This window comes from Harmonia axyridis, chromosome 5 (assembly GCF_914767665.1).
Source record: "Harmonia axyridis chromosome 5, icHarAxyr1.1, whole genome shotgun sequence".
Taxonomy (NCBI): Eukaryota; Metazoa; Arthropoda; class Insecta; order Coleoptera; family Coccinellidae; genus Harmonia; species Harmonia axyridis.
Genome location: NC_059505.1, coordinates 445,627 through 473,442, shown reverse-complemented (window position 1 = coordinate 473,442; position 27,816 = coordinate 445,627). Strand labels below are relative to the sequence as shown.

At 34.8% G+C, this 27,816-nt stretch overlaps 4 protein-coding genes across 6 annotated transcripts in view; 3 read left to right on the top strand and 1 right to left on the bottom strand.

The window, feature by feature from the left end:
• Positions 1-19,038, bottom strand: part of LOC123681308 (E3 ubiquitin-protein ligase HECW2-like) — a 121,904-nt gene extending 102,866 nt beyond the window's left edge. The window contains exons 1-2 of one of the 3 annotated variants that reach the window (XM_045619636.1): positions 18,821-19,038; positions 18,194-18,726 (exon numbers count right to left, since the gene is read on the bottom strand). In XM_045619636.1, the coding sequence (XP_045475592.1) occupies positions 18,194-18,602 (409 nt within the window). In that variant the 5' untranslated portion in view covers positions 18,603-18,726; positions 18,821-19,038. Of the gene's footprint in view, positions 1-18,193 lie in introns of all 3 variants that reach the window. The other 2 variants (XM_045619637.1, XM_045619638.1) reach the window with 2 other exon arrangements.
• On the top strand, positions 1,179-3,273 carry LOC123681309 (carnitine O-acetyltransferase-like). The gene has a single exon (XM_045619640.1). The coding sequence runs from the start codon at positions 1,277-1,279 to the stop codon at positions 3,206-3,208; it is 1,932 nt and encodes a 643-aa protein (XP_045475596.1). The 5' UTR covers positions 1,179-1,276; the 3' UTR covers positions 3,209-3,273.
• A 150-nt stretch (positions 19,039-19,188) lies between the features above and the next one.
• On the top strand, positions 19,189-19,722 carry LOC123681311 (HIG1 domain family member 2A, mitochondrial). The gene is made up of 2 exons (XM_045619642.1): positions 19,189-19,421; positions 19,476-19,722. The coding sequence occupies exons 1-2, from the start codon at positions 19,283-19,285 to the stop codon at positions 19,634-19,636; spliced, it is 300 nt and encodes a 99-aa protein (XP_045475598.1). The 5' UTR covers positions 19,189-19,282; the 3' UTR covers positions 19,637-19,722.
• Positions 19,723-20,334: 612 nt separating this feature from the next.
• The window catches only part of LOC123680206 (death-associated protein kinase related), a 156,165-nt gene continuing 148,683 nt past the window's right edge, over positions 20,335-27,816 (top strand). The window contains exon 1 of the mRNA XM_045617995.1: positions 20,335-20,855. Coding sequence (XP_045473951.1) covers positions 20,734-20,855 — 122 coding nt within the window. The 5' untranslated portion in view covers positions 20,335-20,733. The remainder of the gene's footprint in view (positions 20,856-27,816) is intronic.

Here is a 27,816-nt window from a genome sequence, read left to right as displayed (position 1 = left end):
GAGTACACCATCAAACGTGACAAGACTTTATAATTCGGGATCTGCCCACCTCCACAATTTTTCAATAGCAGAACTTGACACTGACACAATTTCGATCAATGGATAGGATTCGCTCAAATTTTTGATACTTTTCGCAGATATATTAAGTCTATCATTCTATAACAGTATAAATTTGTAAGGGCACTATGAGAAGAAGAACGACTCGAAAAATACTTTTTTTTTTAGAAAACCTACATCTCAGAAAGTATTCTACAGTTTTGGAAAATAATGTATTGTCCTACCGTCTATGAATGTTTAAGTTCGGTGATTTTATATTGTGGTTGCGACTCGTAAAATTCTTGTTTTTTTACTTAAGCTTGAAACTTTTTCTTTGTCGATGGAATCTCAATTCTATATGTGAATCATCGCTCAATTCTTTTCATGGACTTTCTAGTTTTCGTTTATCTACTTTTAGGCCTATTTCACTACCCTATTCCTTCTTTTTCTATAATAGCAAAGTAATATATTATTCGTAAACTACTAGAAAAACCCTCAGAGTAATAAACATAGATAGAGGGAGCATATGTCATTTTCAGTAAGCAAATTTTGTCCCCAACATTAACTATCAAATTTGACATGAAGCGCGCGGAAATGAAAACATATCAGTGATACGATATTTCACTCAATTCGCGAGTTTAGGTATCCACAAAGAACGCACCTTTTATGTCCCATAGTGAATCAATGTTGTATATTAACTCAAAATATATTGAAATAAATACCTAAATATATCATAAATTCAGAATACAAATTTCAAGTGCGCCAAACGACGTGAAACAAACGATGACACTAGGAGAGCAAAAGTTCCCAAAACTTGGATTTCAGCAGGTTGATACAGAAAATAATAAATATTCTGCTTATTATAAATTCGACAATAAGGCAAAATATCTGATTTCAAATTTGCATTTTCAATCGGAAATCACTCAAATAAATATATTTAATTCAATATAATATACATTCATAATGATATAGTAAAATTGTGAATTAGAAAATATATCACAATCCGACAACGTAATCTAACCATGTTGGGGACATGCAAAAATTGCGTATACTCCCTTTATCTATGTTTATTACTCTATGGAAAAACTCAAAAACATTAATTTTCTTCAACGTGCTTTATGGTTTACACAAATCTGAATCTGACATTACAAAAATACTTCAGTTGTCAATTTCTATGGTTCATTTCCAAAAACCTCCAAAATTCCCCGTAATTCCTCATTGACCACAATAGAACTACCACATGTTCCACTCGCTGAAGAACAAAATCGTATGCAATGGATTCGTCAACATCAGAAGGATAATCGCTAAACATTACTGCGATGGAGAATGTATGGGAGTAAGAAGATGCAATCCACCCCTCGTCAATCCTCAAAATCTACCCCACTTGCCGATCCCCAAACTGGAGAGCACCCTCCTAAAATTCATCAAATCATGCGAACCATTCGTGAGCTACAAGGTAATTATGGAGACAAGACAAATCTGCGATTCGTTTCAGAGGAAAGAAGGCAAAGCCTTACAGAATTACCTGACGTCCAAAGCCAAGAAATCCTTCAATTGGTTGGACGATTGGTACACAAAATGCGCCTACTTATGCAGCAGGGATTCTTTAGCGATGAGCACTAGCCCTATAATGACATTCCCACCACATAATTTCAGAAAGTCTATAGAACACAAGGAGTACATAGCGAAGCTCATACTTGCCGTAATGAGCTTCAGGAAGTTATGCTATTGCAACCAGATACCTGTGGAAACTTGGAACAAGTACCCCTTGGACATGGGAGTCTACAAGAAACTCTTCGCGAACATCCGTTTACCAAAGAAGGATTGCGACCAACTCTACCATCACCCTAGCTCCCAACACATCATTATCATGTACAACAACAACCTTTTCAAAATGAAGGTTATGAATAACTGTGGAGAACCACTGAGTTTCCGCCAGCTCATGGAAAGAATTGATGACGTGATGACGAAGGGTAAGGAGCCAGGTATTCCTTTTGGTCTTTTAACTTCCCTCAATAGAGACACTTGGGCTAGTGTGTACGACCACATGAAGATCCTAGGAGATAACGCAAAGTTTTTGGAACACATAGAAAAGTCGATGTTTCTTGTCAACATAGACAAAACGCCGCCTTGTCCAGTCTGCTCGGACGAAGACAAGAAACTGAACTCTTGCCAAAACGGCTTTCACGGGTATGGCGCAAAAGTCAACGGCGCCAACAGATGGTACGGCAAAACCTTACAGTTCTTCACCACCAGAGACGGTTGTTCAGGAATTATTTTCGAGCATAGTCCAGTGGAAGCGGTGCCGTTGGGAAAAATGGGGGATTACATAATCAAATACATATCAGGCAGTGAGTGGCGGGATGTTCCAGATATAATACTAAGAGAAAGACCGTTGAAAATGAACTTCCTAGCTTCAGAACAAATGCTCAACGCCATGACTGACTCTGCTGAGTACATGGAAGAGAAACTTAACAATTTCAGGATACACATCATGAATTTCGATAGATACGGCAAGGAGTTCATCAAAGAGAACAAGTTGAGCCCTGACGCCATCATCCAAGCTGCTCTTCAGTTTGCCAATTTCAGAGTGCACAACAGGTTTGTACCCCAGCATGAAACTGCTTCCACCAGACGTTTCTTCCTAGGTAGAAACGACACCATCAGGTCCTGCACCAACGAAGTCATCAGGTTCTTGAAGAACATGTCTGTGGCGACGCAACCTACGAAGGAAAAGTACGAACTCCTGCAGGTCGCCGTGAGGAGGCACAAGCGTCTCACGGAAGACGTGATGATGGGCAGAGCCATCGATCGGCATCTTTTCGGTCTGCTGATGGCTTCGAAAGAACTGAACATGCCAACGCCGGAGTTGATGCGATGCGAGGCTTACCATAGGAGCGGAAGGTTCAGGATTGTCACCAGACAGAACCCGTCGAAGAAGAGTTGCTTCACGTGTTATTCTCCTGGTTTGGATGGAGGATACGGGTGCTGCTATAATCCGAGGAGCGAAGACATAAATATGTGCGTCACTTGTAGAAGAAGTGACTCGGAGTGCGACCCTAAGAAGTTTATAGAGGCGTGGGCGTGTAGCATGAAGAATATTGCTGATTTGTTGATGCGTTATAAGTTCCAAGAGAGGGAAAGGATAAGCAGGGGTGATGCCAAGTGTTGAATCTTGTGGAATTGTCGAATATTATAGCCATGTATCTCAATAATATAATGTAACTGACTTAAAAATCCATGTTTATTTATAGCTACCCTGTATATTGTAAGTGAAGGTTAGACAATGGGTTTCTATGACGTCTTCATCAACAGGATCTTTTAAACGTTACCATACTTATTTAATTCGATGAATGGATGAACAATAAAAGCAAGGTCTTTGATGAAAACTCTTCAAAGTTGTCTTTGCTGAATAACATGAGTATGATAACGTTCAAAAGATCCTATTGATTGCAAGGTAATAAGGCTATAGGAGCTATAATTTTAGATTATATTTAGATTTAAGGGGGGTTTCATTGCACTGCTACCTCATGGTCTATTGTGTCCCCTATCAGAGCTGTTTTAGCTATTAGTCGTCTTAGTCTACAGCTCGCCCTCCATTTCAAGAGTATAATGAAGTCCAGTATCTGGGGTGGTTTCAAGGACTATACTTCCTCACTTCTACAAGTCTCTTTTCCAAAGTATTGTTTGCGTTGGCCGGCGATTCGAAGTTTCTTCCTCTTCTGTATCGTTTTCTGTTAGACTCATTCTCATGAGGTGCTCCCTGAGGCAATAATGCCCTTTGATGAATCCAATAAGGAGGAGTAATATATTCTTGCTAAGATCCAGATACTTCTTAGATCTCGCAGTATCAAAGTTCCGAATAAACTCATTGAATTGATCCAACTCAGGAAGAGTGTTTATCTTTCGGTTTTTTCTTCTCCTAAAACTCCTTGACCAATGAGAGAAGATTATGCTCCATTTGGCAAGTGTGTTGGCCTCTTCATTTTTTTAATACCCAGATTGAACAAACCTTGTTATTCCCATCTATTTCATTGAGTTACTTTCGGCAATCCAATATCATCTTAGAATCGAAGATATGCAATCTAAATGCTTTGATTGAAGCCTGACTGTCTATATCACCTTTCTGATAATTACTTTCCAAATTCACTTCCAAATTATGTTCGAATGAAGAAGAAGAAAGTTGTGATTTTTTCTTGTTGTTCTGTGTTCCAGTTAAGGAATAAGTTAACTTGTATAGTATTTTAACAACATTCATTCCATAATTTTTCTACAATATTAACCGGAAAATATATTCAAATGATTTCTAATTTTAACACCTTCCACTACATCAAGTAGAAGAGTTTTGAAGAATGATGGAACAAATGTAACACGTACAGATTTATTCATTTGAAATGAAGGTGAAAAATGTATTTCACGAGAGCGTTTTTGGAAGCGAAAAAATAGAATAAATAAAAATCCGAATATATCGAAAAATTCACGAACCAAACGAAGTATCAAAAATAACCCGTTAACGATTCTAAAAGTTAATTCACACTTTATCTTTCCCATTTGAAAGTCTGTCTGTTGTATTCAAGGAACCAGAAAGAAACTCTACTAATTCTAGCTGAGGTGTTAAATGCGCTGCTGCATGTTCCTAATAGAATCGCCAAATATATCTGGCCACAATAGAAGCAATCCGATTAAAGCAGCGGAAGTGAAAATTAGGGACTTCCGACCTTCTTTTCGTATATATTTTGAAATGTATTATTCACCTATTGACAAAAAGTGGAGAATTTGGTCGAAGAAGCACGTTTCAAACGGGCATAGGGCTCTTTCGTGAATAGGAAAACTGAAAGGACTTCCCTAAGAAAACACAGGCTTGTTTGTATTAGTCAGGTGTACTCTTTCAACGGTTATAAGGCAACGTCTAAGAAAAAAATTAGTTTTTCAAGGCTGGAATAAACAGGAGAATAATTTATTCCGCCAAGATGTTGATATCGAGAAGTGAAATGACACGACAGCCAATGTTTATTTCCACTATTTTCGTAATCCAGTATGCAACTCAAGAAATAAAAATTCCAGAAAAGTATTCGTTCGTTCGTTGAGAAATAGTTGTATTAGTTTCAGTGATTAGGTTGAAGAATACAATAATCTTCTTAATTATCAAGTTTCCTCTAACAGACTTCTAGATCATAACTCGATCTTCAAAAAACGTTTTCATTTGTGGGGTCTGTAACAGACATTTTAGGAGATGTAACGATTTTTGTGAAGAAATTCAATTTGTAGTGATTTTTCCGAAATTTCGAGTCCAGTTTTCTCTTAAACTGAAGTTAAAGTTCTTTCATGGAAAGTTTATACCTTTCTTTCAATGGATATGATAACGTAGATCACGAAAATGCTTGAAGTTGAGCGATCAAAACATTATTTCAGGAATTATTGGTAATAAACTGAAATTTTGAAGAAAAATTAGGTAATTTTTCCCGAGGCTGTATTTTCTTCTGCACTCAAGATACGGACCTGAAAGCTCTTCATGTTTTAGATCATAACTCTATCTTCGAAAAACGTTTTTATTTGAGGGGTCTGTAACAGATATTTTAGGAGATATAACCTAATTTTCCATACCTAACCTTTAGAAAATTGAAAAAAAAATAAGAGTTATTTCATGGAACTATTGTACCATTTCATTGATTGATTCGACTATGTAGATCACGAAAATGCTTGCAGTTTGGCGATAAGTACATTATTTCAGAAATTATTGCTGAAAAACCGGAATTTTCGAACATAAAAATGGATGAATTTCCCGAAGCTGAAACTTCTTCTGGACTTGAGCTACGCCCATGAAACCTCACTATGTTATAGATCAGAACTAGATGTTCAAAAAACGTTTTTGTTTGAGGGGTCTGTAACGAATACTTTAGGAGATATAACGATTTTTAGAGGCAAATTCAATTTTTTCCATAATTTCGAGTTCGAATTTCTTCAAAACTGTGAGGTCTGCGCGAAATCGGTGAGCGGTGCCAAAATTGACGATCGCTGATTAGCCGAAATTCGATCTCACCTGAAAATGTTTTTGTCCAAAAATTTTCGTAAAATTTTCTATACCTGACCCTTAAAAATTTTTTGAAAAATAAAAGTTCTTTCATGGGAATATTGTGTCATTTTATTGATTGATTCGACTATGTAGATCACGAAAATGCTTGCAGTTTGGCGATAAGTACATTATTTCAGAAATTATTGCTGAAAAACCGGAATTTTCGAACAAAAAAATGGATGAATTTCCCGAAGCTGAAACTTCTTCTGGACTTGAGCTACGCCCATGAAACCTCACTATGTTATAGATCAGAACTAGATGTTCAAAAAACGTTTTTGTTTGAGGGGTCTGTAACGAATACTTTAGGAGATATAACGATTTTTAGAGGCAAATTCAATTTTTTCCATAATTTCAAGTTCGAATTTCTTCAAAACTGTGAGGTCTGCGCAAAATCGGTGAGCGGTGCCAAAATTGACGATCCCTGATTAGCCGAAATTCGATCTCACCTGAAAATGTTTTTGTCCAAAAATTTTCGTAAAATTTTCTATACCTGACCCTTAAAAATTTTTTGAAAAATAAAAGTTCTTTCATGGGAATATTGTGTCATTTTATTGATTGATTCGACTATGTAGATCACGAAAATGCTTGCAGTTTGGCGATAAGTACATTATTTCAGAAATTATTGCTGAAGAACCGGAATTTTCTAACAAAAAAATGGATGAATTTCCCGAAGCTGAAACTTCTTCTGGACTTGAGCTACGCCCATGAAACCTCACTATGTTATAGATCAGAACTAGATGTTCAAAAAACGTTTTTGTTTGAGGGGTCTGTAACGAATACTTTAGGAGATATAACGATTTTTAGAGGCAAATTCAATTTTTTCCATAATTTCGAGTTCGAATTTCTTCAAAACTGTGAGGTCTGCGCAAAATCGGAGAGCGGTGCCAAAATTGACGATCCCCGATTAGCCGAAATTCGATCTCACCTGAAAATGTTTTTGTCCAAAAATTTTCGTAAAATTTTCTATACCTGACCCTTAAAAATTTTTTGAAAAATAAAAGTTCTTTCATGGAAATATTGTGTCATTTTATTGATTGATTCGACTATGTAGATCACGAAAATGCTCGCAGTTTGGCGATAAGTACATTATTTCAGAAATTATTGCCGAAAAACCGGAATTTTCGAACAAAAAAATGGATGAATTTCCCGAAGCTGAAACTTCTTCTGGACTTGAGCTACGCCCATGAAACCTCACTATGTTATAGATCAGAACTAGATGTTCAAAAAACATTTTTGTTTGAGGGGGCTGTAACGAATACTTTAGGAGATATAACGATTTTTAGAGGCAAATTCAATTTTTTCCATAATTTCGAGTTCGAATTTCTTCAAAACTGTGAGGTCTGCGCAAAATCGGTGAGCGGTGCCAAAATTGACGATCCCTGATTAGCCGAAATTCGATCTCACCTGAAAATGTTTTTGTCCAAAAATTTTCGTAAAATTTTCTATACCTGACCCTTAAAAATTTTTTGAAAAATAAAAGTTCTTTCATGGGAATATTGTGTCATTTTATTGATTGATTCGACTATGTAGATCACGAAAATGCTTGCAGTTTGGCGATAAGTACATTATTTCAGAAATTATTGCCGAAAAACCGGAATTTTCGAACAAAAAAATGGATGAATTTCCCGAAGCTGAAACTTCTTCTGGACTTGAGCTACGCCCATGAAACCTCACTATGTTATAGATCAGAACTAGATGTTCAAAAAACGTTTTTGTTTGAGGGGTCTGTAACGAATACTTTAGGAGATATAACGATTTTTAGAGGCAAATTCAATTTTTTCCATAATTTCGAGTTCGAATTTCTTCAAAACTGTGAGGTCTGCGCAAAATCGGTGAGCGGTGCCAAAATTGACGATCCCTGATTAGCCGAAATTCGATCTCACCTGAAAATGTTTTTGTCCAAAAATTTTCGTAAAATTTTCTATACCTGACCCTTAAAAATTTTTTGAAAAATAAAAGTTCTTTCATGGGAATATTGTGTCATTTTATTGATTAATTCGACTATGTAGATCACGAAAATGCTTGCAGTTTGGCGATAAGTACATTATTTCAGAAATTATTGCTGAAAAACCGGAATTTTCGAACAAAAAAATGGATGAATTTCCCGAAGCTGAAACTTCTTCTGGACTTGAGCTACGCCCATGAAACCTCACTATGTTATAGATCAGAACTAGATGTTCAAAAAACGTTTTTGTTTGAGGGGTCTGTAACGAATACTTTAGGAGATATAACGATTTTTAGTGGCAAATTCAATTTTTTCCATAATTTCGAGTTCGAATTTCTTCAAAACTGTGAGGTCTGCGCAAAATCGGAGAGCGGTGCCAAAATTGACGATCCCCGATTAGCCGAAATTCGATCTCACCTGAAAATGTTTTTGTCCAAAAATTTTCGTAAAATTTTCTATACCTGACCCTTAAAAATTTTTTGAAAAATAAAAGTTCTTTCATGGAAATATTGTGTCATTTTATTGATTGATTCGACTATGTAGATCACGAAAATGCTCGCAGTTTGGCGATAAGTACATTATTTCAGAAATTATTGCCGAAAAACCGGAATTTTCGAACAAAAAAATGGATGAATTTCCCGAAGCTGAAACTTCTTCTGGACTTGAGCTACGCCCATGAAACCTCACTATGTTATAGATCAGAACTAGATGTTCAAAAAACGTTTGTGTTTGAGGGGGCTGTAACGAATACTTTAGGAGATATAACGATTTTTAGAGGCAAATTCAATTTTTTCCATAATTTCGAGTTCGAATTTCTTCAAAACTGTGAGGTCTGCGCAAAATCGGTGAGCGGTGCCAAAATTGACGATCCCTGATTAGCCGAAATTCGATCTCACCTGAAAATGTTTTTGTCCAAAAATTTTCGTAAAATTTTCTATACCTGACCCTTAAAAATTTTTTGAAAAATAAAAGTTCTTTCATGGGAATATTGTGTCATTTTATTGATTGATTCGACTATGTAGATCACGAAAATGCTTGCAGTTTGGCGATAAGTACATTATTTCAGAAATTATTGCTGAAAAACCGGAATTTTCGAACAAAAAAATGGATGAATTTCCCGAAGCTGAAACTTCTTCTGGACTTGAGCTACGCCAATGAAACCTCACTATGTTATAGATCAGAACTAGATGTTCAAAAAACGTTTTTGTTTGAGGGGTCTGTAACGAATACTTTAGGAGATATAACGATTTTTAGAGGCAAATTCAATTTTTTCCATAATTTCGAGTTCGAATTTCTTCAAAACTGTGAGGTCTGCGCAAAATCGGTGAGCGGTGCCAAAATTGACGATCCCTGATTAGCCGAAATTCGATCTCACCTGAAAATGTTTTTGTCCAAAAATTTTCGTAAAATTTTCTATACCTGACCCTTAAAAATTTTTTGAAAAATAAAAGTTCTTTCATGGGAATATTGTGTCATTTTATTGATTGATTCGACTATGTAGATCACGAAAATGCTTGCAGTTTGGCGATAAGTACATTATTTCAGAAATTATTGCCGAAAAACCGGAATTTTCGAACAAAAAAATGGATGAATTTCCCGAAGCTGAAACTTCTTCTGGACTTGAGCTACGCCCATGAAACCTCACTATGTTATAGATCAGAACTAGATGTTCAAAAAACGTTTTTGTTTGAGGGGTCTGTAACGAATACTTTAGGAGATATAACGATTTTTAGAGGCAAATTCAATTTTTTCCATAATTTCGAGTTCGAATTTCTTCAAAACTGTGAGGTCTGCGCAAAATCGGTGAGCGGTGCCAAAATTGACGATCCCTGATTAGCCGAAATTCGATCTCACCTGAAAATGTTTTTGTCCAAAAATTTTCGTAAAATTTTCTATACCTGACCCTTAAAAATTTTTTGAAAAATAAAAGTTCTTTCATGGGAATATTGTGTCATTTTATTGATTGATTCGACTATGTAGATCACGAAAATGCTTGCAGTTTGGCGATAAGTACATTATTTCAGAAATTATTGCCGAAAAACCGGAATTTTCGAACAAAAAAATGGATGAATTTCCCGAAGCTGAAACTTCTTCTGGACTTGAGCTACGCCCATGAAACCTCACTATGTTATAGATCAGAACTAGATGTTCAAAAAACGTTTTTGTTTGAGGGGTCTGTAACGAATACTTTAGGAGATATAACGATTTTTAGAGGCAAATTCAATTTTTTCCATAATTTCGAGTTCGAATTTCTTCAAAACTGTGAGGTCTGCGCAAAATCGGTGAGCGGTGCCAAAATTGACGATCCCTGATTAGCCGAAATTCGATCTCACCTGAAAATGTTTTTGTCCAAAAATTTTCGTAAAATTTTCTATACCTGACCCTTAAAAATTTTTTGAAAAATAAAAGTTCTTTCATGGGAATATTGTGTCATTTTATTGATTAATTCGACTATGTAGATCACGAAAATGCTTGCAGTTTGGCGATAAGTACATTATTTCAGAAATTATTGCTGAAAAACCGGAATTTTCGAACAAAAAAATGGATGAATTTCCCGAAGCTGAAACTTCTTCTGGACTTGAGCTACGCCCATGAAACCTCACTATGTTATAGATCAGAACTAGATGTTCAAAAAACGTTTTTGTTTGAGGGGTCTGTAACGAATACTTTAGGAGATATAACGATTTTTAGAGGCAAATTCAATTTTTTCCATAATTTCGAGTTCGAATTTCTTCAAAACTGTGAGGTCTGCGCAAAATCGGAGAGCGGTGCCAAAATTGACGATCCCCGATTAGCCGAAATTCGATCTCACCTGAAAATGTTTTTGTCCAAAAATTTTCGTAAAATTTTCTATACCTGACCCTTAAAAATTTTTTGAAAAATAAAAGTTCTTTCATGGAAATATTGTGTCATTTTATTGATTGATTCGACTATGTAGATCACGAAAATGCTCGCAGTTTGGCGATAAGTACATTATTTCAGAAATTATTGCCGAAAAACCGGAATTTTCGAACAAAAAAATGGATGAATTTCCCGAAGCTGAAACTTCTTCTGGACTTGAGCTACGCCCATGAAACCTCACTATGTTATAGATCAGAACTAGATGTTCAAAAAACGTTTGTGTTTGAGGGGGCTGTAACGAATACTTTAGGAGATATAACGATTTTTAGAGGCAAATTCAATTTTTTCCATAATTTCGAGTTCGAATTTCTTCAAAACTGTGAGGTCTGCGCAAAATCGGTGAGCGGTGCCAAAATTGACGATCCCTGATTAGCCGAAATTCGATCTCACCTGAAAATGTTTTTGTCCAAAAATTTTCGTAAAATTTTCTATACCTGACCCTTAAAAATTTTTTGAAAAATAAAAGTTCTTTCATGGGAATATTGTGTCATTTTATTGATTGATTCGACTATGTAGATCACGAAAATGCTTGCAGTTTGGCGATAAGTACATTATTTCAGAAATTATTGCTGAAAAACCGGAATTTTCGAACAAAAAAATGGATGAATTTCCCGAAGCTGAAACTTCTTCTGGACTTGAGCTACGCCAATGAAACCTCACTATGTTATAGATCAGAACTAGATGTTCAAAAAACGTTTTTGTTTGAGGGGTCTGTAACGAATACTTTAGGAGATATAACGATTTTTAGAGGCAAATTCAATTTTTTCCATAATTTCGAGTTCGAATTTCTTCAAAACTGTGAGGTCTGCGCAAAATCGGTGAGCGGTGCCAAAATTGACGATCCCTGATTAGCCGAAATTCGATCTCACCTGAAAATGTTTTTGTCCAAAAATTTTCGTAAAATTTTCTATACCTGACCCTTAAAAATTTTTTGAAAAATAAAAGTTCTTTCATGGGAATATTGTGTCATTTTATTGATTGATTCGACTATGTAGATCACGAAAATGCTTGCAGTTTGGCGATAAGTACATTATTTCAGAAATTATTGCTGAAAAACCGGAATTTTTGAACAAAAAAATGGATGAATTTCCCGAAGCTGAAACTTCTTCTGGACTTGAGCTACGCCCATGAAACCTCACTATGTTATAGATCAGAACTAGATGTTCAAAAAACGTTCTTGTTTGAGGGGTCTGTAACGAATACTTTAGGAGATATAACGATTTTTAGAGGCAAATTCAATTTTTTCCATAATTTCGAGTTCGAATTTCTTCAAAACTGTGAGGTCTGCGCAAAATCGGTGAGCGGTGCCAAAATTGACGATCCCTGATTAGCCGAAATTCGATCTCACCTGAAAATGTTTTTGTCCAAAAATTTTCGTAAAATTTTCTATACCTGACCCTTAAAAATTTTTTGAAAAATAAAAGTTCTTTCATGGGAATATTGTGTCATTTTATTGATTGATTCGACTATGTAGATCACGAAAATGCTTGCAGTTTGGCGATAAGTACATTATTTCAGAAATTATTGCTGAAAAACCGGAATTTTCGAACAAAAAAATGGATGAATTTCCCGAAGCTGAAACTTCTTCTGGACTTGAGCTACGCCAATGAAACCTCACTATGTTATAGATCAGAACTAGATGTTCAAAAAACGTTTTTGTTTGAGGGGTCTGTAACGAATACTTTAGGAGATATAACGATTTTTAGAGGCAAATTCAATTTTTTCCATAATTTCGAGTTCGAATTTCTTCAAAACTGTGAGGTCTGCGCAAAATCGGTGAGCGGTGCCAAAATTGACGATCCCCGATTAGCCGAAATTCGATCTCACCTGAAAATGTTTTTGTCCAAAAATTTTCGTAAAATTTTCTATACCTGACCCTTAAAAATTTTTTGAAAAATAAAAGTTCTTTCATGGGAATATTGTGTCATTTTATTGATTGATTCGACTATGTAGATCACGAAAATGCTTGCAGTTTGGCGATAAGTACATTATTTCAGAAATTATTGCTGAAAAACCGGAATTTTCGAACAAAAAAATGGATGAATTTCCCGAAGCTGAAACTTCTTCTGGACTTGAGCTACGCCAATGAAACCTCACTATGTTATAGATCAGAACTAGATGTTCAAAAAACGTTTTTGTTTGAGGGGTCTGTAACGAATACTTTAGGAGATATAACGATTTTTAGAGGCAAATTCAATTTTTTCCATAATTTCGAGTTCGAATTTCTTCAAAACTGTGAGGTCTGCGCAAAATCGGTGAGCGGTGCCAAAATTGACGATCCCCGATTAGCCGAAATTCGATCTCACCTGAAAATGTTTTTGTCCAAAAATTTTCGTAAAATTTTCTATACCTGACCCTTAAAAATTTTTTGAAAAATAAAAGTTCTTTCATGGGAATATTGTGTCATTTTATTGATTGATTCGACTATGTAGATCACGAAAATGCTTGCAGTTTGGCGATAAGTACATTATTTCAGAAATTATTGCTGAAAAACCGGAATTTTCGAACAAAAAAATGGATGAATTTCCCGAAGCTGAAACTTCTTCTGGACTTGAGCTACGCCAATGAAACCTCACTATGTTATAGATCAGAACTAGATGTTCAAAAAACGTTTTTGTTTGAGGGGTCTGTAACGAATACTTTAGGAGATATAACGATTTTTAGAGGCAAATTCAATTTTTTCCATAATTTCGAGTTCGAATTTCTTCAAAACTGTGAGGTCTGCGCAAAATCGGTGAGCGGTGCCAAAATTGACGATCCCTGATTAGCCGAAATTCGATCTCACCTGAAAATGTTTTTGTCCAAAAATTTTCGTAAAATTTTCTATACCTGACCCTTAAAAATTTTTTGAAAAATAAAAGTTCTTTCATGGGAATATTGTGTCATTTTATTGATTGATTCGACTATGTAGATCACGAAAATGCTTGCAGTTTGGCGATAAGTACATTATTTCAGAAATTATTGCTGAAAAACCGGAATTTTCGAACAAAAAAATGGATGAATTTCCCGAAGCTGAAACTTCTTCTGGACTTGAGCTACGCCAATGAAACCTCACTATGTTATAGATCAGAACTAGATGTTCAAAAAACGTTTTTGTTTGAGGGGTCTGTAACGAATACTTTAGGAGATATAACGATTTTTAGAGGCAAATTCAATTTTTTCCATAATTTCGAGTTCGAATTTCTTCAAAACTGTGAGGTCTGCGCAAAATCGGTGAGCGGTGCCAAAATTGACGATCCCCGATTAGCCGAAATTCGATCTCACCTGAAAATGTTTTTGTCCAAAAATTTTCGTAAAATTTTCTATACCTGACCCTTAAAAATTTTTTGAAAAATAAAAGTTCTTTCATGGGAATATTGTGTCATTTTATTGATTGATTCGACTATGTAGTCACGAAAATGCTTGCAGTTTGGCGATAAGTACATTATTTCAGAAATTATTGCTGAAAAACCGGAATTTTCGAACAAAAAAATGGATGAATTTCCCGAAGCTGAAACTTCTTCTGGACTTGAGCTACGCCAATGAAACCTCACTATGTTATAGATCAGAACTAGATGTTCAAAAAACGTTTTTGTTTGAGGGGTCTGTAACGAATACTTTAGGAGATATAACGATTTTTAGAGGCAAATTCAATTTTTTCCATAATTTCGAGTTCGAATTTCTTCAAAACTGTGAGGTCTGCGCAAAATCGGTGAGCGGTGCCAAAATTGACGATCCCTGATTAGCCGAAATTCGATCTCACCTGAAAATGTTTTTGTCCAAAAATTTTCGTAAAATTTTCTATACCTGACCCTTAAAAATTTTTTGAAAAATAAAAGTTCTTTCATGGGAATATTGTGTCATTTTATTGATTGATTCGACTATGTAGATCACGAAAATGCTTGCAGTTTGGCGATAAGTACATTATTTCAGAAATTATTGCTGAAAAACCGGAATTTTCGAACAAAAAAATGGATGAATTTCCCGAAGCTGAAACTTCTTCTGGACTTGAGCTACGCCCATGAAACCTCACTATGTTATAGATCAGAACTAGATGTTCAAAAAACGTTTGTTTGAGGGGTCTGTAACGAATACTTTAGGAGATATAACGATTTTTAGAGGCAAATTCAATTTTTTCCATAATTTCGAGTTCGAATTTCTTCAAAACTGTGAGGTCTGCGCAAAATCGGTGAGCGGTGCCAAAATTGACGATCCCTGATTAGCCGAAATTCGATCTCACATGAAAATGTTTTTGTCCAAAAATTTTCGTAAAATTTGCTATACCTGACCCTTAAAAATTTTTTGAAAAATAAAAGTTCTTTCATGGAAATATTGTGTCATTTTATTGATTGATTCGACTATTTAGATCACGAAAATGCTTGCAGTTGTGCGGTCAGTACATTATTTCAGAAATTATTGCTGAAAAACCGGAATTTTCGAACAAAAAAATGGATGAATTTCCCGAAGCTGAAACTTCTTCTGGACTTGAGCTACGCCCATGAAACCTCACTATGTTATAGATCAGAACTAGATGTTCAAAAAACGTTTTTGTTTGAGGGGTCTGTAACGAATACTTTAGGAGATATAACGATTTTTAGAGGCAAATTCAATTTTTTCCATAATTTCGAGTTCGAATTTCTTCAAAACTGTGAGGTCTGCGCAAAATCGGTGAGCGGTGCCAAAATTGACGATCCCTGATTAGCCGAAATTCGATCTCACCTGAAAATGTTTTTGTCCAAAAATTTTCGTAAAATTTTCTATACCTGACCCTTAAAAATTTTTTGAAAAATAAATGTTCTTTCATGGGAATATTGTGTCATTTTATTGATTGATTCGACTATGTAGATCACGAAAATGCTTGCAGTTTGGCGATAAGTACATTATTTCAGAAATTATTGCTGAAAAACCGGAATTTTCGAACAAAAAAATGGATGAATTTCCCGAAGCTGAAACTTCTTCTGGACTTGAGCTACGCCCATGAAACCTCACTATGTTATAGATCAGAACTAGATGTTCAAAAAACATTTTTGTTTGAGGGGTCTGTAACGAATACTTTAGGAGATATAACGATTTTTAGAGGCAAATTCAATTTTTTCCATAATTTCGAGTTCGAATTTCTTCAAAACTGTGAGGTCTGCGCAAAATCGGTGAGCGGTGCCAAAATTGACGATCCCTGATTAGCCGAAATTCGATCTCACCTGAAAATGTTTTTGTCCAAAAATTTTCGTAAAATTTTCCATACTTACCTAACTTTTAGAAAATTGAAAAAAAAATAAAAGTTATTTCATGGAACTATTGTACCATTTCATTCAAAAAATTGGATACAGAGGTGTATCTATTGTAAATCAAATAATTTGACAACTTTGTGTCTAATCCTTCACAATAATATATCTGTATGATATATTTAGTTTATTTTTGTCTTGGAATATATTCCAATTCTAAAAATGACAAATTTAATAATCAACCAAAAGAAAAATTCAAAATGACTGAAACTGTACAAATTGAGCAAACGGTTAATAAATTGAACAACTAAATTAACATAAAGACAGACGTACGTTTCGGAATTTTTGTATTTAATAATACAATTTTTCCTCATCAGTGCCTTATAGTTCAACGGAATTATTAAATTTACAAACTTACCACGTGTATATCTACCTCAATTTATATTAAATATCCTTCATCAAGAAGACTCATTAAACTTTTATAATTTGATGTGATCATTTATTGATTAGAGAGTCAGTATCAACCAATTGATAAATTTAAAATTTCTGAAATTGTTTATTCAATTGTAAATGTCGATTTGTATATGTATTTCAAAAGAATAACAATGAAGAAATCTATGACTACCTTAGGTAATGGCTTGTTCTGTGAATCCTCACCAGAGCAACCGATACGTTTAGTTAGTTTGTAGTTTCTTACTTGCAATTTTGTTGAGGTAGATATACACGTGGTAAGTTTGTAAATTTAATAATTCCGTTGAACTATAAGGCACTGATGAGGAAAAATTGTATTATTAAATACAAAAATTCCGAAACGTACGTCTGTCTTTATGTTAATTTAGTTGTTCAATTTATTAACCGTTTGCTCAATTTGTACAGTTTCAGTCATTTTGAATTTTTCTTTTGGTTGATTATTAAATTTGTCATTTTTAGAATTGGAATATATTCCAAGACAAAAATAAACTAAATATATCATACAGATATATTATTGTGAAGGATTAGACACAAAGTTGTCAAATTATTTGATTTATATTAAATATCCTTCATCAAGAAGACTCATTAAACTTTTATAATGTATCTATTGTTATTTTTTTCCTATTTATTCCGAATTCCATGATCGAATTTAAGACAGTAGGTACCTACTAGAATAAGGGACGACAGCGAGGCTGGTTTGTTTTCGTTAAATATCATATTATCAAGTTCTCGTAAAAATTGGAACATTATCCGATAAAGAATACTCTTGTGCTTCTACTCATGAAGAATTATTGAGGTTTTTTTGTACTTTGACTTGTTTTCTATTCGGAATGTACTCTGATTATGAAAATAAATTTATATTATTATTATTCAAGGAGAAAGGGTAGTAAACAGGGTCCAGAACGGTTCATCAAAATACAATGACATCGATTTTTCAGAATTGAATTATTTCTCCTCTTCATAACATTGCATATAAAGGAATATTTCTCGGAATATTCATCGTATAAAAAATTCCCTAAAGTTCTCCGATAAGATTTCGTAAGCATCTTCTTTGTGTTACCCAACAGTTTTTGTTTTGCAACTATGGAATTTCAACATAGAAATAAATATATGCTTCTTTTTCAGTCTGGTTTCTTCAGAAAATACAGAAACTACTACACAAAATCAAGAAAGTAGATAGGTATTCGCACTAGAAACTGACATAATAATTCACCTAACTACCTGCATCGCTATATTGATTTCATCTTTTTAGGATGTTGATCGCATGTCGCAAGTTTGTAGAAAAGTGAATTTATAATTGGAATTTATAAGAACAGACATTTGCTTCAATACCTATTAAAATAGATTAATAAAAAAAGCTCAGGACAACATGTCATGGTTTGTTGATTATCTGGCGTTCAAGCATTATTTAAAAAAATGTAATACAAGAGAATAATCTGTTCCAAACACTTTTATTCTGATTAAAACAGATATCACCATGATTATAGAGATAAAGCACTATCTATGCGTCTCTTTTGCAAACTTACAAGCAAACTAAAACAAATCAGAATTCTGCAAAGTACTAACCTTTGTAACACAGAGCAATAAAGTCATCTTCTTTTCGTTTTTGAACATTCCAGCGGATCAACCAGTTCCCATCCTCAGTAACCCTGGCCAGCATCCTGTTTTCGCAGCCTTGACCGACAGAATCTTCACAAACATAGTCCGGGACATATTCGCGGCAATTTTGTGCAAAACTTCTTCTCAAAACTTCGTGTTTGTTTTTTATCTCGGACACTTCTTCTGAATGACTCTCCTGCACCTCAGGAACTGATATTCCAAAGGCCGACTCTTCTGATGGTGGTTCTTCAGCTTCACATAGCACTAATGATATCGCGTTATTTTCTTCTATTTCTTCTTGGTTCGTTTCGGTTGCCTCATTTTTTTCAATAAAATCTTCAAGGTTTTCGTCACCCTCAGTTTCTGGTTGATCCATGTCAAGATATCGAAAAATACAGAAAGTCTGGAGCGCTTTCAACTGAATACATGGGGCATAGAGAGGCTGTTGCTATGGTGATAGACATCCTGACGACACCATATCGAGACAGAATGTCTGCATCCTCATTCGGGAAAATAAAACATGATCAAATTTCGAAACTATGAATGATTTGGCATTATCCGCTCGAATTACTGATGATGAAAAAAATTAAATACCTGATTAATCGAACTTTTTCTCATCATTAAATAAAATTTTCATAATTGAAAAAAGTACTTTTTTCGACGCACTTCAATTTGTTATAACACTTCTATGGTATCAACTCATCGCATCAAAACTAACCGATTTATTTCACAATAACACAAATTACAATCTCTGCGACAACTTTTATTTACACTGCATAGCAAACTTCAACCTATCCTCTCACTATCCTTCACAAACAGCTGATTAGTTGTCAAAAGTGATAATAAGCTGAAATTATTTGACACTTCTATAGGAAACTGTTATCAAAATGACAAAAAATAGGAATTAATCATAAATATCGAAACTTTTAGTCCATCCTCTAGTCACTAGATGGCACCACTCTACTTCGATCAAAAAACTTGTCAAATTCACATCACAAAAAATAGGGTTAAAAATTAAACATCAAAGCAATAGTCCTTTTTGTTTTCCTCGAAAATATGTCTACTAAACCGGATGAATTCGATGGAAGTGAATTCGATTGGATTCAGATAAGAAAGGATTATTCTGACCAACCTACATTGACCCAAACTGAAAAATTTATGAAGAAATTGAAGGAAAACCCCTTTGTTCCTGTAGGTATGTAATTTTGAGATGATGATGAGGAATTTTCAAATCAACTGATTGTTCTAGGTGCTATCTTGACTACAGGATGTTTGTCCTACGGTTTGTACAGCTATAGAGCTGGTAGACCCAAAATGTCCCAACTTATGATGAGATCTAGAGTTGCCGCTCAAGGATTCACAGTATTTGCTCTTGTTTTGGGGATTGGAATGGGCTTGCATAACAATTGAAACGAATTGAAATTAGACAACGAGATGTGATGTAAAAGATTATTTTATGTTTTCGAGATTATGTTCAATATAGTAGAGAAAAGTTACATAACTTATTGAATTATAACCTGTTTCATGCATCCGAGCAATGGTATATTCCAAATAAATCGGAGAATGATTTCATTCAGAATATACCTCATATATGTCATTATAAGTGGGAAAAGAATCAAGTATAATTTTTAATCTAGGAGATGTGTCTTTTTTACTCATTCTATAAATGAATCGGTGAGTTACATTAAAGTGCAAGTATATAATTTGAAAGTTTCAAAAAGATTTAAAAAGCTATTTTTGGAATCAATGTATGACCAAATATATTTTGCTTAATAAGTTTGCACCATTCAAATATATCAAAATTGAAGACTTGCTTAGTTTTCAAACTAACCAATTTCAATCATAATGCTCTTTCGAGAAATTGGACATTAAGTGAACTTTATAACTGTTCATATGAGTCTTATAACGTATAATCTTTTATTTAGGATTTATAATCTACCGAGTTCAGTTTTTTCCTACAAAAATAATTAAATAATTGATGCTTAGCCCTCTATCTTTTTCCGTTGAAATCATTACATTTTTCTGCTCCCTTCACCGTGAGCTTCACTATCTGAACACGAGATGGCGAAAGGATAACCTTTAAAGCATAGCACTCGTGTGTTTATCGTATTCTTTTTACCTGTCCTGTTGCATTCCCATTCCTTCCATTTCTAGTCTTGTCAGTATGTCATAAGAAACAGAGAGTCAGTCGCCAGAGAGCATAGCAAGCGGGCGCTTCGCGTTTGATTAGCTTGATTTTGTTCAATCGATTCAATGTATTTTTGTTCTGTGCTTCGTGTATTAATTCCTGTGTACCATAAATCTCGAAAAAATGATTGGGGAGTAGTCGGCTGCGAAAAATTTTTGTGTTCGATATTTTTAAAAACCTAACCTCCCCTAAGTTGTTGCTGGATATTGTGAAGTTATCCATTGTCAAAAGTGTCAAAAATCTCTTTGAAACTTTGGGATTTTTTTCTTGAGTTTGTCTTTATTGAAGAATTACTTGAGTGAATTTGTGATTATCGAAAATGTCGAGGTTTACCAGAACCAGTGATGGTCTTCTAAAGATCGAAGAATGTGATATGGTTAAATTGGTCCACAAAAAGCCTATCGTGGAGGTGTATGATGTCGAAAAAATACCGCTTGGAAGGTCAGTTTCCACCTTTTCTGATTGAATTATTTCAGTTTATAATATAGGAATACGTTCAGAGAATTCCGAAGTGCTGAATTAGAGTCAACATGTTTTTTCTTCAGCTGTGTTTCAGTTTGTTTAACAATATTCCTGACTGAATTTTCATTAAGATTAGGTTGATTTTGTTTTAATTCCACTGTGGTTCAAAGTTCCATATGTAAATTGCCTTTGTTTGGATGTTTAGTGTATCTAATCAGATAATTACTCGTAAAAAGGCTGATACACAAAAATAGTACTGATTTATCGTAATCTTATCGGAAATCTATTAGTAGGTACTTTCTCAATGCCTTCAAACTTGAAATTTTGTGATCTTTATGATAAGATTCATTTTGATCAGCTCAGTATATTGCTGAAATACCTATTTCATTTAGGGCATGAATTGATAATGTGATTTACAACGTGAAAAACGATTATTGCCAATATTTTCATGCTGATTTGTTGTATTGTTTATGGGCGTTTTCTCCGAACAACATATGTCAATAATCGAAATGCAAGATTCAGTTTTTGGTAGTATAGTTTCGTTTTGAGATTGGACTAATTGCCTACTCGCAATTTGATTTATTTGTTGAACATATTGTCAATTTTCAATTAGAATTGTATCGAATTGTGCGAATGTTAGTAAATTAGGTATGAGCAGACTTGAGATTGAAAAAAATGTCATGTGGCGATAGCGAAGTGTGTTTCAGTTTCATTATTGTCGTAGCTGTGATAACTCGAGTAAATATTACAACAGGTTCTGAGTATTCCTCAAGCGGCTTCCACGAAAAACTGCTTTAAGTTCGTGTATTCAAACAAAATGAATTTCAACTCACACAACTCTGGCTTGTGCATCTCTCCATACATAGAATTACAGCTAGTCGAAACATAAAATTTACCTTGTTTATGATCGCTTCCATAATTGGAACCGAATTTTAAGTACCGTCCTACGTAAACGCATTGAGCACATACTGTACATACTTCAATTTCGAATCCGCCTACCGTGAGAACGAGATTGAGTCTCACCTTTCTCAATTATTGTTTGTAGGTATACATAAGAGGCTGCGTTATGAGACTGTAACAGACACCTCTCTTGATGCTTGCACACGGCCTTGGTCTCCGTGTGATTTGTAAATATTGCCCATTTGGCCCAACCGTGATTATTTGGGACCTGTGGCGATTGTTTTTCTTGTTCCTGTGGGTGGTATTTCGGTGTCACGTGGGAAGTTACATATGTGGTGCCCAATTTCCGAAGTGTTTCGTGACAAGATCGATGTCTTGCTTATTCGCCTATGGAAGACAAGTTTGACAGCGTATTCAATCGTTATAAATCGCGTATCGTTGTCGATTAACGACGATTTGGTGTTTGGGCCGTTAACACCTACTCGTTATCGAATAAATGTGCAATAGGTTTGTGAGAAACTATAAGGAGGTCTGGTTGGTTTTGAAATTTCGGCACCTGGTCGTCCGAAGATTAACTGCTTCTATGGTTTATAACGTCTATGATCGAACATCTGAGCATAATTTATGGGAAAGAATTTTCTTTTTGATTTATACAAATAGGAAAGTGGAAAATCGTGAAAAATTAATTCACTTGTCATGAATGTTTTTTTTTTACTTTCGTCGAAATAACTTTTCAAGCCTTTCTCTCAAGTATCAACATGGCAGCACCATATTCTTTTTACCAATTCGCACATTTGCGGTTGTATGCCCTCTTTAACTTCATGAATTCCTCCTTTGAGGTCTTGAATCGTGGAGCATTGACATATCTCTTATCTCTCACGTGACCTTAATAAGCTTAAAGGTGAATGGCCTATTGTGATCACCTCATCGAGAAATAATTCGGCCAGGAAATTTTTCTTGTAAAATTGTCCCTACAGCTCAGATTTTTTCACCATTTTCAATTTTCACCATTACTGGCCGAGAAGTCTTTTCATAACGACCAAAAAGTACACTAGTTTTGCGAACTGATGTGACTGTCAACTTTCCACCAAGTTTTGCTATTAGCTTGAAATTATTATTTAACATCTTAATGCATCATTGAATTATATAAATAAATAACAAAATTTGAATTCAAAATCCTTTTACTGTCGCTTGTTGATTTTTTTTATGGGCTGGGCCTAAAGAAATCCTACCAACGGTACTAAATCCTTTCGAAATGATATTAAATAACGATTTTTAGGATCCTAATCTCCTTATCGCTTGCTGTTGCAGTTTTGCAACTGTCATTTCAATCGTCGGTCGTCAATTGTTGGTATTGTCACGCTTTGTTTCGTTTTAGACAAACTTACTTTTCAAGGCCTAAGATTCGTCTTACAGCGGTATAAGAAACAAGTTTCAAATCACCACCAATGCGCTAAAGCCTAAAATGCGTCAAAAAAGCATTTTCAGCTATTGCGAACAGTGATTTGAAAGTACACCTTTTTCAATTGTAATCCAAAAAGCGTAAAATGTATTTGAGAAAAGCAAATTGAATTTCAGAAGATCGAAAGTGTAGAGGAAATTGTAATTCAGAATTGGAAGTTGTCATTCAGAATAGGGAATTTCAAATTCATGCAAAGCACTTTATATTCAGAAACAGTAATTTGAGTTTCGAAATAGCAATGTGTAATTCAGAAAATGAAAAATTCGAGGAAAAATTGATTTGAGAAGATATAAGTTGGAATTGGAATTTGGATATTTGGACATTCAGAAATACGAAATTGTAATTCAAAATTGGTTTGCATCTCAGAGTAATAAACATAGTAAGCAAATTTTGTCCCCAACATGAACTATTAAATTTGGCATGAAGCGCGCGGAAATGAAAACATATCAGTGATACGATATTTCACTCAATTCGCTAGTTTCTTCAAAAAGAACGTACTTCTAATGTCCCATAGTGAATCAACGTTTCTTATCAACTCAAAATATATCGAAATGAATACCTATATATATCAGAAATTCCAAAAACAAACTTCAAGCTCGCCAAACGACGTGAAACAACCGATGACAGTAGGAGAGCAAAAGTTGCCAAACCTTGGATTTCAGCAGGTAAATACAGAAAATAATAAATATTCTGCTTATTATAAATTCGACAATTAGGAAAAATATCGTATTCCAAATATTCAAATTAGCATATTTAATCGGGAATCACTCAAATAAATATATTTCATTCAATATAATATACATTCATAACGATATAGTAATATTGTGGATTTGAAAATATATCACAATCCGACAACGTAACCTAACCATGTTGGGGACATGTAAAAATTGCGTATACTCCCTCTATCAATGTTTATTACTTTGCAATTGTACGAACGAACATCTAGTCTCAAAATCCCGCTCAAATGATTCGAAAACGAGACCAAAAGACGAAATTCCTTGTCGTAATCGTTTCATCTATACCGTCGTTGCCTGTTTTGCATAAAATCCTCGCGTTGTGCTCTTTTCCCAACACCGCGTCTCGACAATGGAATTCCGAGAATATTAATTCAAATCCACGCGTTATGGAATTCGAACGCTCCGTCGTCGTCATTCTGCAGAATTTTCGTCATTATGCAAAGCCAACTACTTCTCTCTCCCTCCCTCTGCGATATCTCTCGTATAGGTAACCTTGGAATCGGTGAACTCTTGTCGCTTTTCTGGGGAATTTACAGCGAAATAAAATAATGGGGCTATGTTTTGAATCGAGTGCAGCAGCGGTGCAATGGCGCCCGTAAATTCGTCGGTATTGAAAATACTTGTCGCGAGACTTGTGGCTTATGCTCTGTTTATGTTCCGAGCGGGGTGCTTGGAACGCTCATATGGGCGTTGACTCAGGACTCAGGATGTTCTCTGTGGTCTGTTGAAAGTTCCGTCATTAAGAGGGAACACCACCACGTGGTTGCTCAGTTACGGACGAAATTAGAGATATTTTTTCTTACAAATCGCCGATTTTGGTACGAGGTTTCCACATAATTTCCCCAAACAATAATCGACCAGAAAAAATGTGAATATTTTTAATTTGCGAATGAAAAACAGAAAAAAGATTTGATAACTTTTCGTTTTTCGCAAAAAATTTATGATTTGTACCTAATGGAAATATACTGATTTTTAAAATATTCGTGAAAAAAAAAACTACTTACCAGAAATCATTAGCAAAGAAGTCAAATTATAATTTCGTGAAAGTCCTTCGTACAGTGCTGCTCTCCATTCATTTGTTTCGAAAAGAGAAAGAAATTGAAGTGATTACACCACTTCGTACATCGTACACCACTTGGGTCATCGTAGGAGCGTCAGAGGCGAAATGAATGGGTACCAAAGTATGACTGATGAACACGAAAAACACGAGGTGGTATTCCCTCCTGAAAGCAAATATTTGTATATGAAATATTTTTTTCTAATTCTGTAGAAAATACGTTCATTCCGCCATACCTTGTAGAATAAATCTTGAAATTTCCCCACGAGTTTATTCGTTATATTTCATTATTATATGTTGGTACTCCAAACTCTCCTGTCACGGATTTATCTATTATCTGTCAAATTTGTTATGCAGAAGGCAGTTTTGCCAACAACAATTTTTCAATGCAAAAATCACTAAACGATATTTATGGAAATATTTCATTAATTTCAATAAATATGCAATGAATTAGAGAAAATAATTTAGAATACTTATACAGAATGCTCATTCAAAAACTCGCCACTGGCTCGTTTTTGAATTTTGAACTCGTGGAAGAATATCAATGCATTCTACACCTGTATATATTATAAAAAACTATTTGAAAGTCAAAGGTTTTCTACCGAAATGTCTAGGTAGGTACCGATTTTACATATTTCAAGTTAGAAACGTTTGTTGATATGTATCCAACGATTTGCATGAAAATGTAATCGGATAATATGAAAAACAGATAAAAATAATTGCGAGATAACGAAATGACCCTGTGTAGTTTTCCTTTATTCATTCCGGTGATAAAGCTCTAGAGAATGAGTGCTCAAACAGATAAACGAGTTTTGATAACACAAAATACGTGACTTTTTATTTCTATTCTATTTCTTTATTGTTATTTAATTTTTTTTCGACCCAATTTTGAGTAATGTTGTAGTTTTACTTGTCAAATGTCACAAGATGACACCTACCCATAAGGACGGGCTTTTGAAAATGAAATTTCTTATTGGAAAATCTTTCCTCTATTTCAGTATCGTGATGAGTTCATAACAGTACTTAAAACAGAATTGTTTTCTGTTATATTTTTCGTTTTGTGATTGTCTACACTGACTTCCGATCCTATCAAATTTCAACACACTTCAATTGTCAATATAATATAATTTGTATAGAATGAAATGATTGGCAACCTAATTCGCAATTTCTCTTGATTCTGGTGGTTTTAAATCGATTTCGTCAGACATTAATCACGAATTTAATGCATAATTATAAATTATTTCAAAATTCAACTTTATGAACAGTACTAAATAACAAAGCCAATATATGCGACACACAACTGAACAAAAAAAAAAAAAAATACTATTAGAATTTGCTAAAAGGTAGAGATTGACGTCTTTGACACAAGACTCTTCATAGAATATGACGCAGGGCTTTTATCCCCAAACAAGGCGCTTATCTCGAATCGAAAAAAGAAACAGTCGTAACGTAAGTCTGTTATCTCTTTGCGTGTAATCACCGATATACCTCCCACGTATCCTACACGCGCTCAAAACGCGGTAGGAATAATATTCCCGATATCCACCCGAAGACAAAAGACCACCAACCAACCTGCGCACCCCATCGGAGGCCCCTGAGCTCGAGCGACGATATCCACCCATTGTGTCGACGACGGTCAGACGCCGCCGGAACAAAGCGGCGCTAAAGTCTGTGATGAAAATCCACACAGAATCACGTATGTATATGTGTAGACGACGTGCGTGTTTTAAAAGGCAAACCGATAAATCGAAACCTATTTAAGGGCATTGTTCCGATCGAGGAACGACCCGAACGGACAGACACGTGATGTCGCAGATGGCGCGACGTAGACATGGCGCAGAAAGTGCCACCGTTATTTTCGTCACGGGTGAACGGAGATGGCCGTGCGTAGAGCGAGATTCTTGTGTCTTCAGACTCTTCGTTTAATTAAATAGAAACTTGTCGAATTTTTTTTTTTGGATCGCTCGAAATCAACTTTTAGGCTACTGAATGCGCAAGTTGGAGCCAGTTCCATAATCGCAAGTAAAGTATCCTTTTCCGTGAGAAGTCTCTTTTACAGCAATGAGACGTTTTCCATCAACCAATTTTGAGGTTTAAGAACATTTTGAAGTGTCCTTCATCGTAACGTCCGGATAGTGATCCTTTATGGCAAGAAAAAGGATCCTTTCGTTAGCGCATGCTCTATGACTACGAAACTTAACCCCGGTTTGTTGTGTCAATTACTTTCTCTATTTCAGTATCGTAATGAGTTCATTTTCAAAACAGTGCTGTAATGAACTCATTACGTCGATAATTGTCAATATAATATAATTTGGATATAGTGAAATGATCTGCAACATTATCGCAATTTCTGTTAATTCTGGTGGTGTTAAATCGATTTCGTCTGACATAATTCAACAATTTAATGCGTAATTGTAAATTATTTTAAAATTCGAAACGTACTATTCAAATTGAAATTCCGTAATCTGTCAATTTTCGTAACAATCACATCATCTCCCAAAATACAATACAAAAGTCACTGAGATGTAAAATCTGAATTTTTCATTTAATTTCGACAACAATATTCCACGAAACTTGACTGAAATAGAGAAAATATCGTCTAATACTCGTTGCAGAAGGCAATTCCAACACTCATGCTTTTGTCGCAAATTTTACATACCTGGACCTTGAAATACCATCAAATCAATCAATTCGATAATGTAGATTATGAAAATGCTTGCAGTTCAGGGATTACTCCATTATTTCAGAAATTTTACGTTGTGAACTGAAGAAAAAGTTGATATA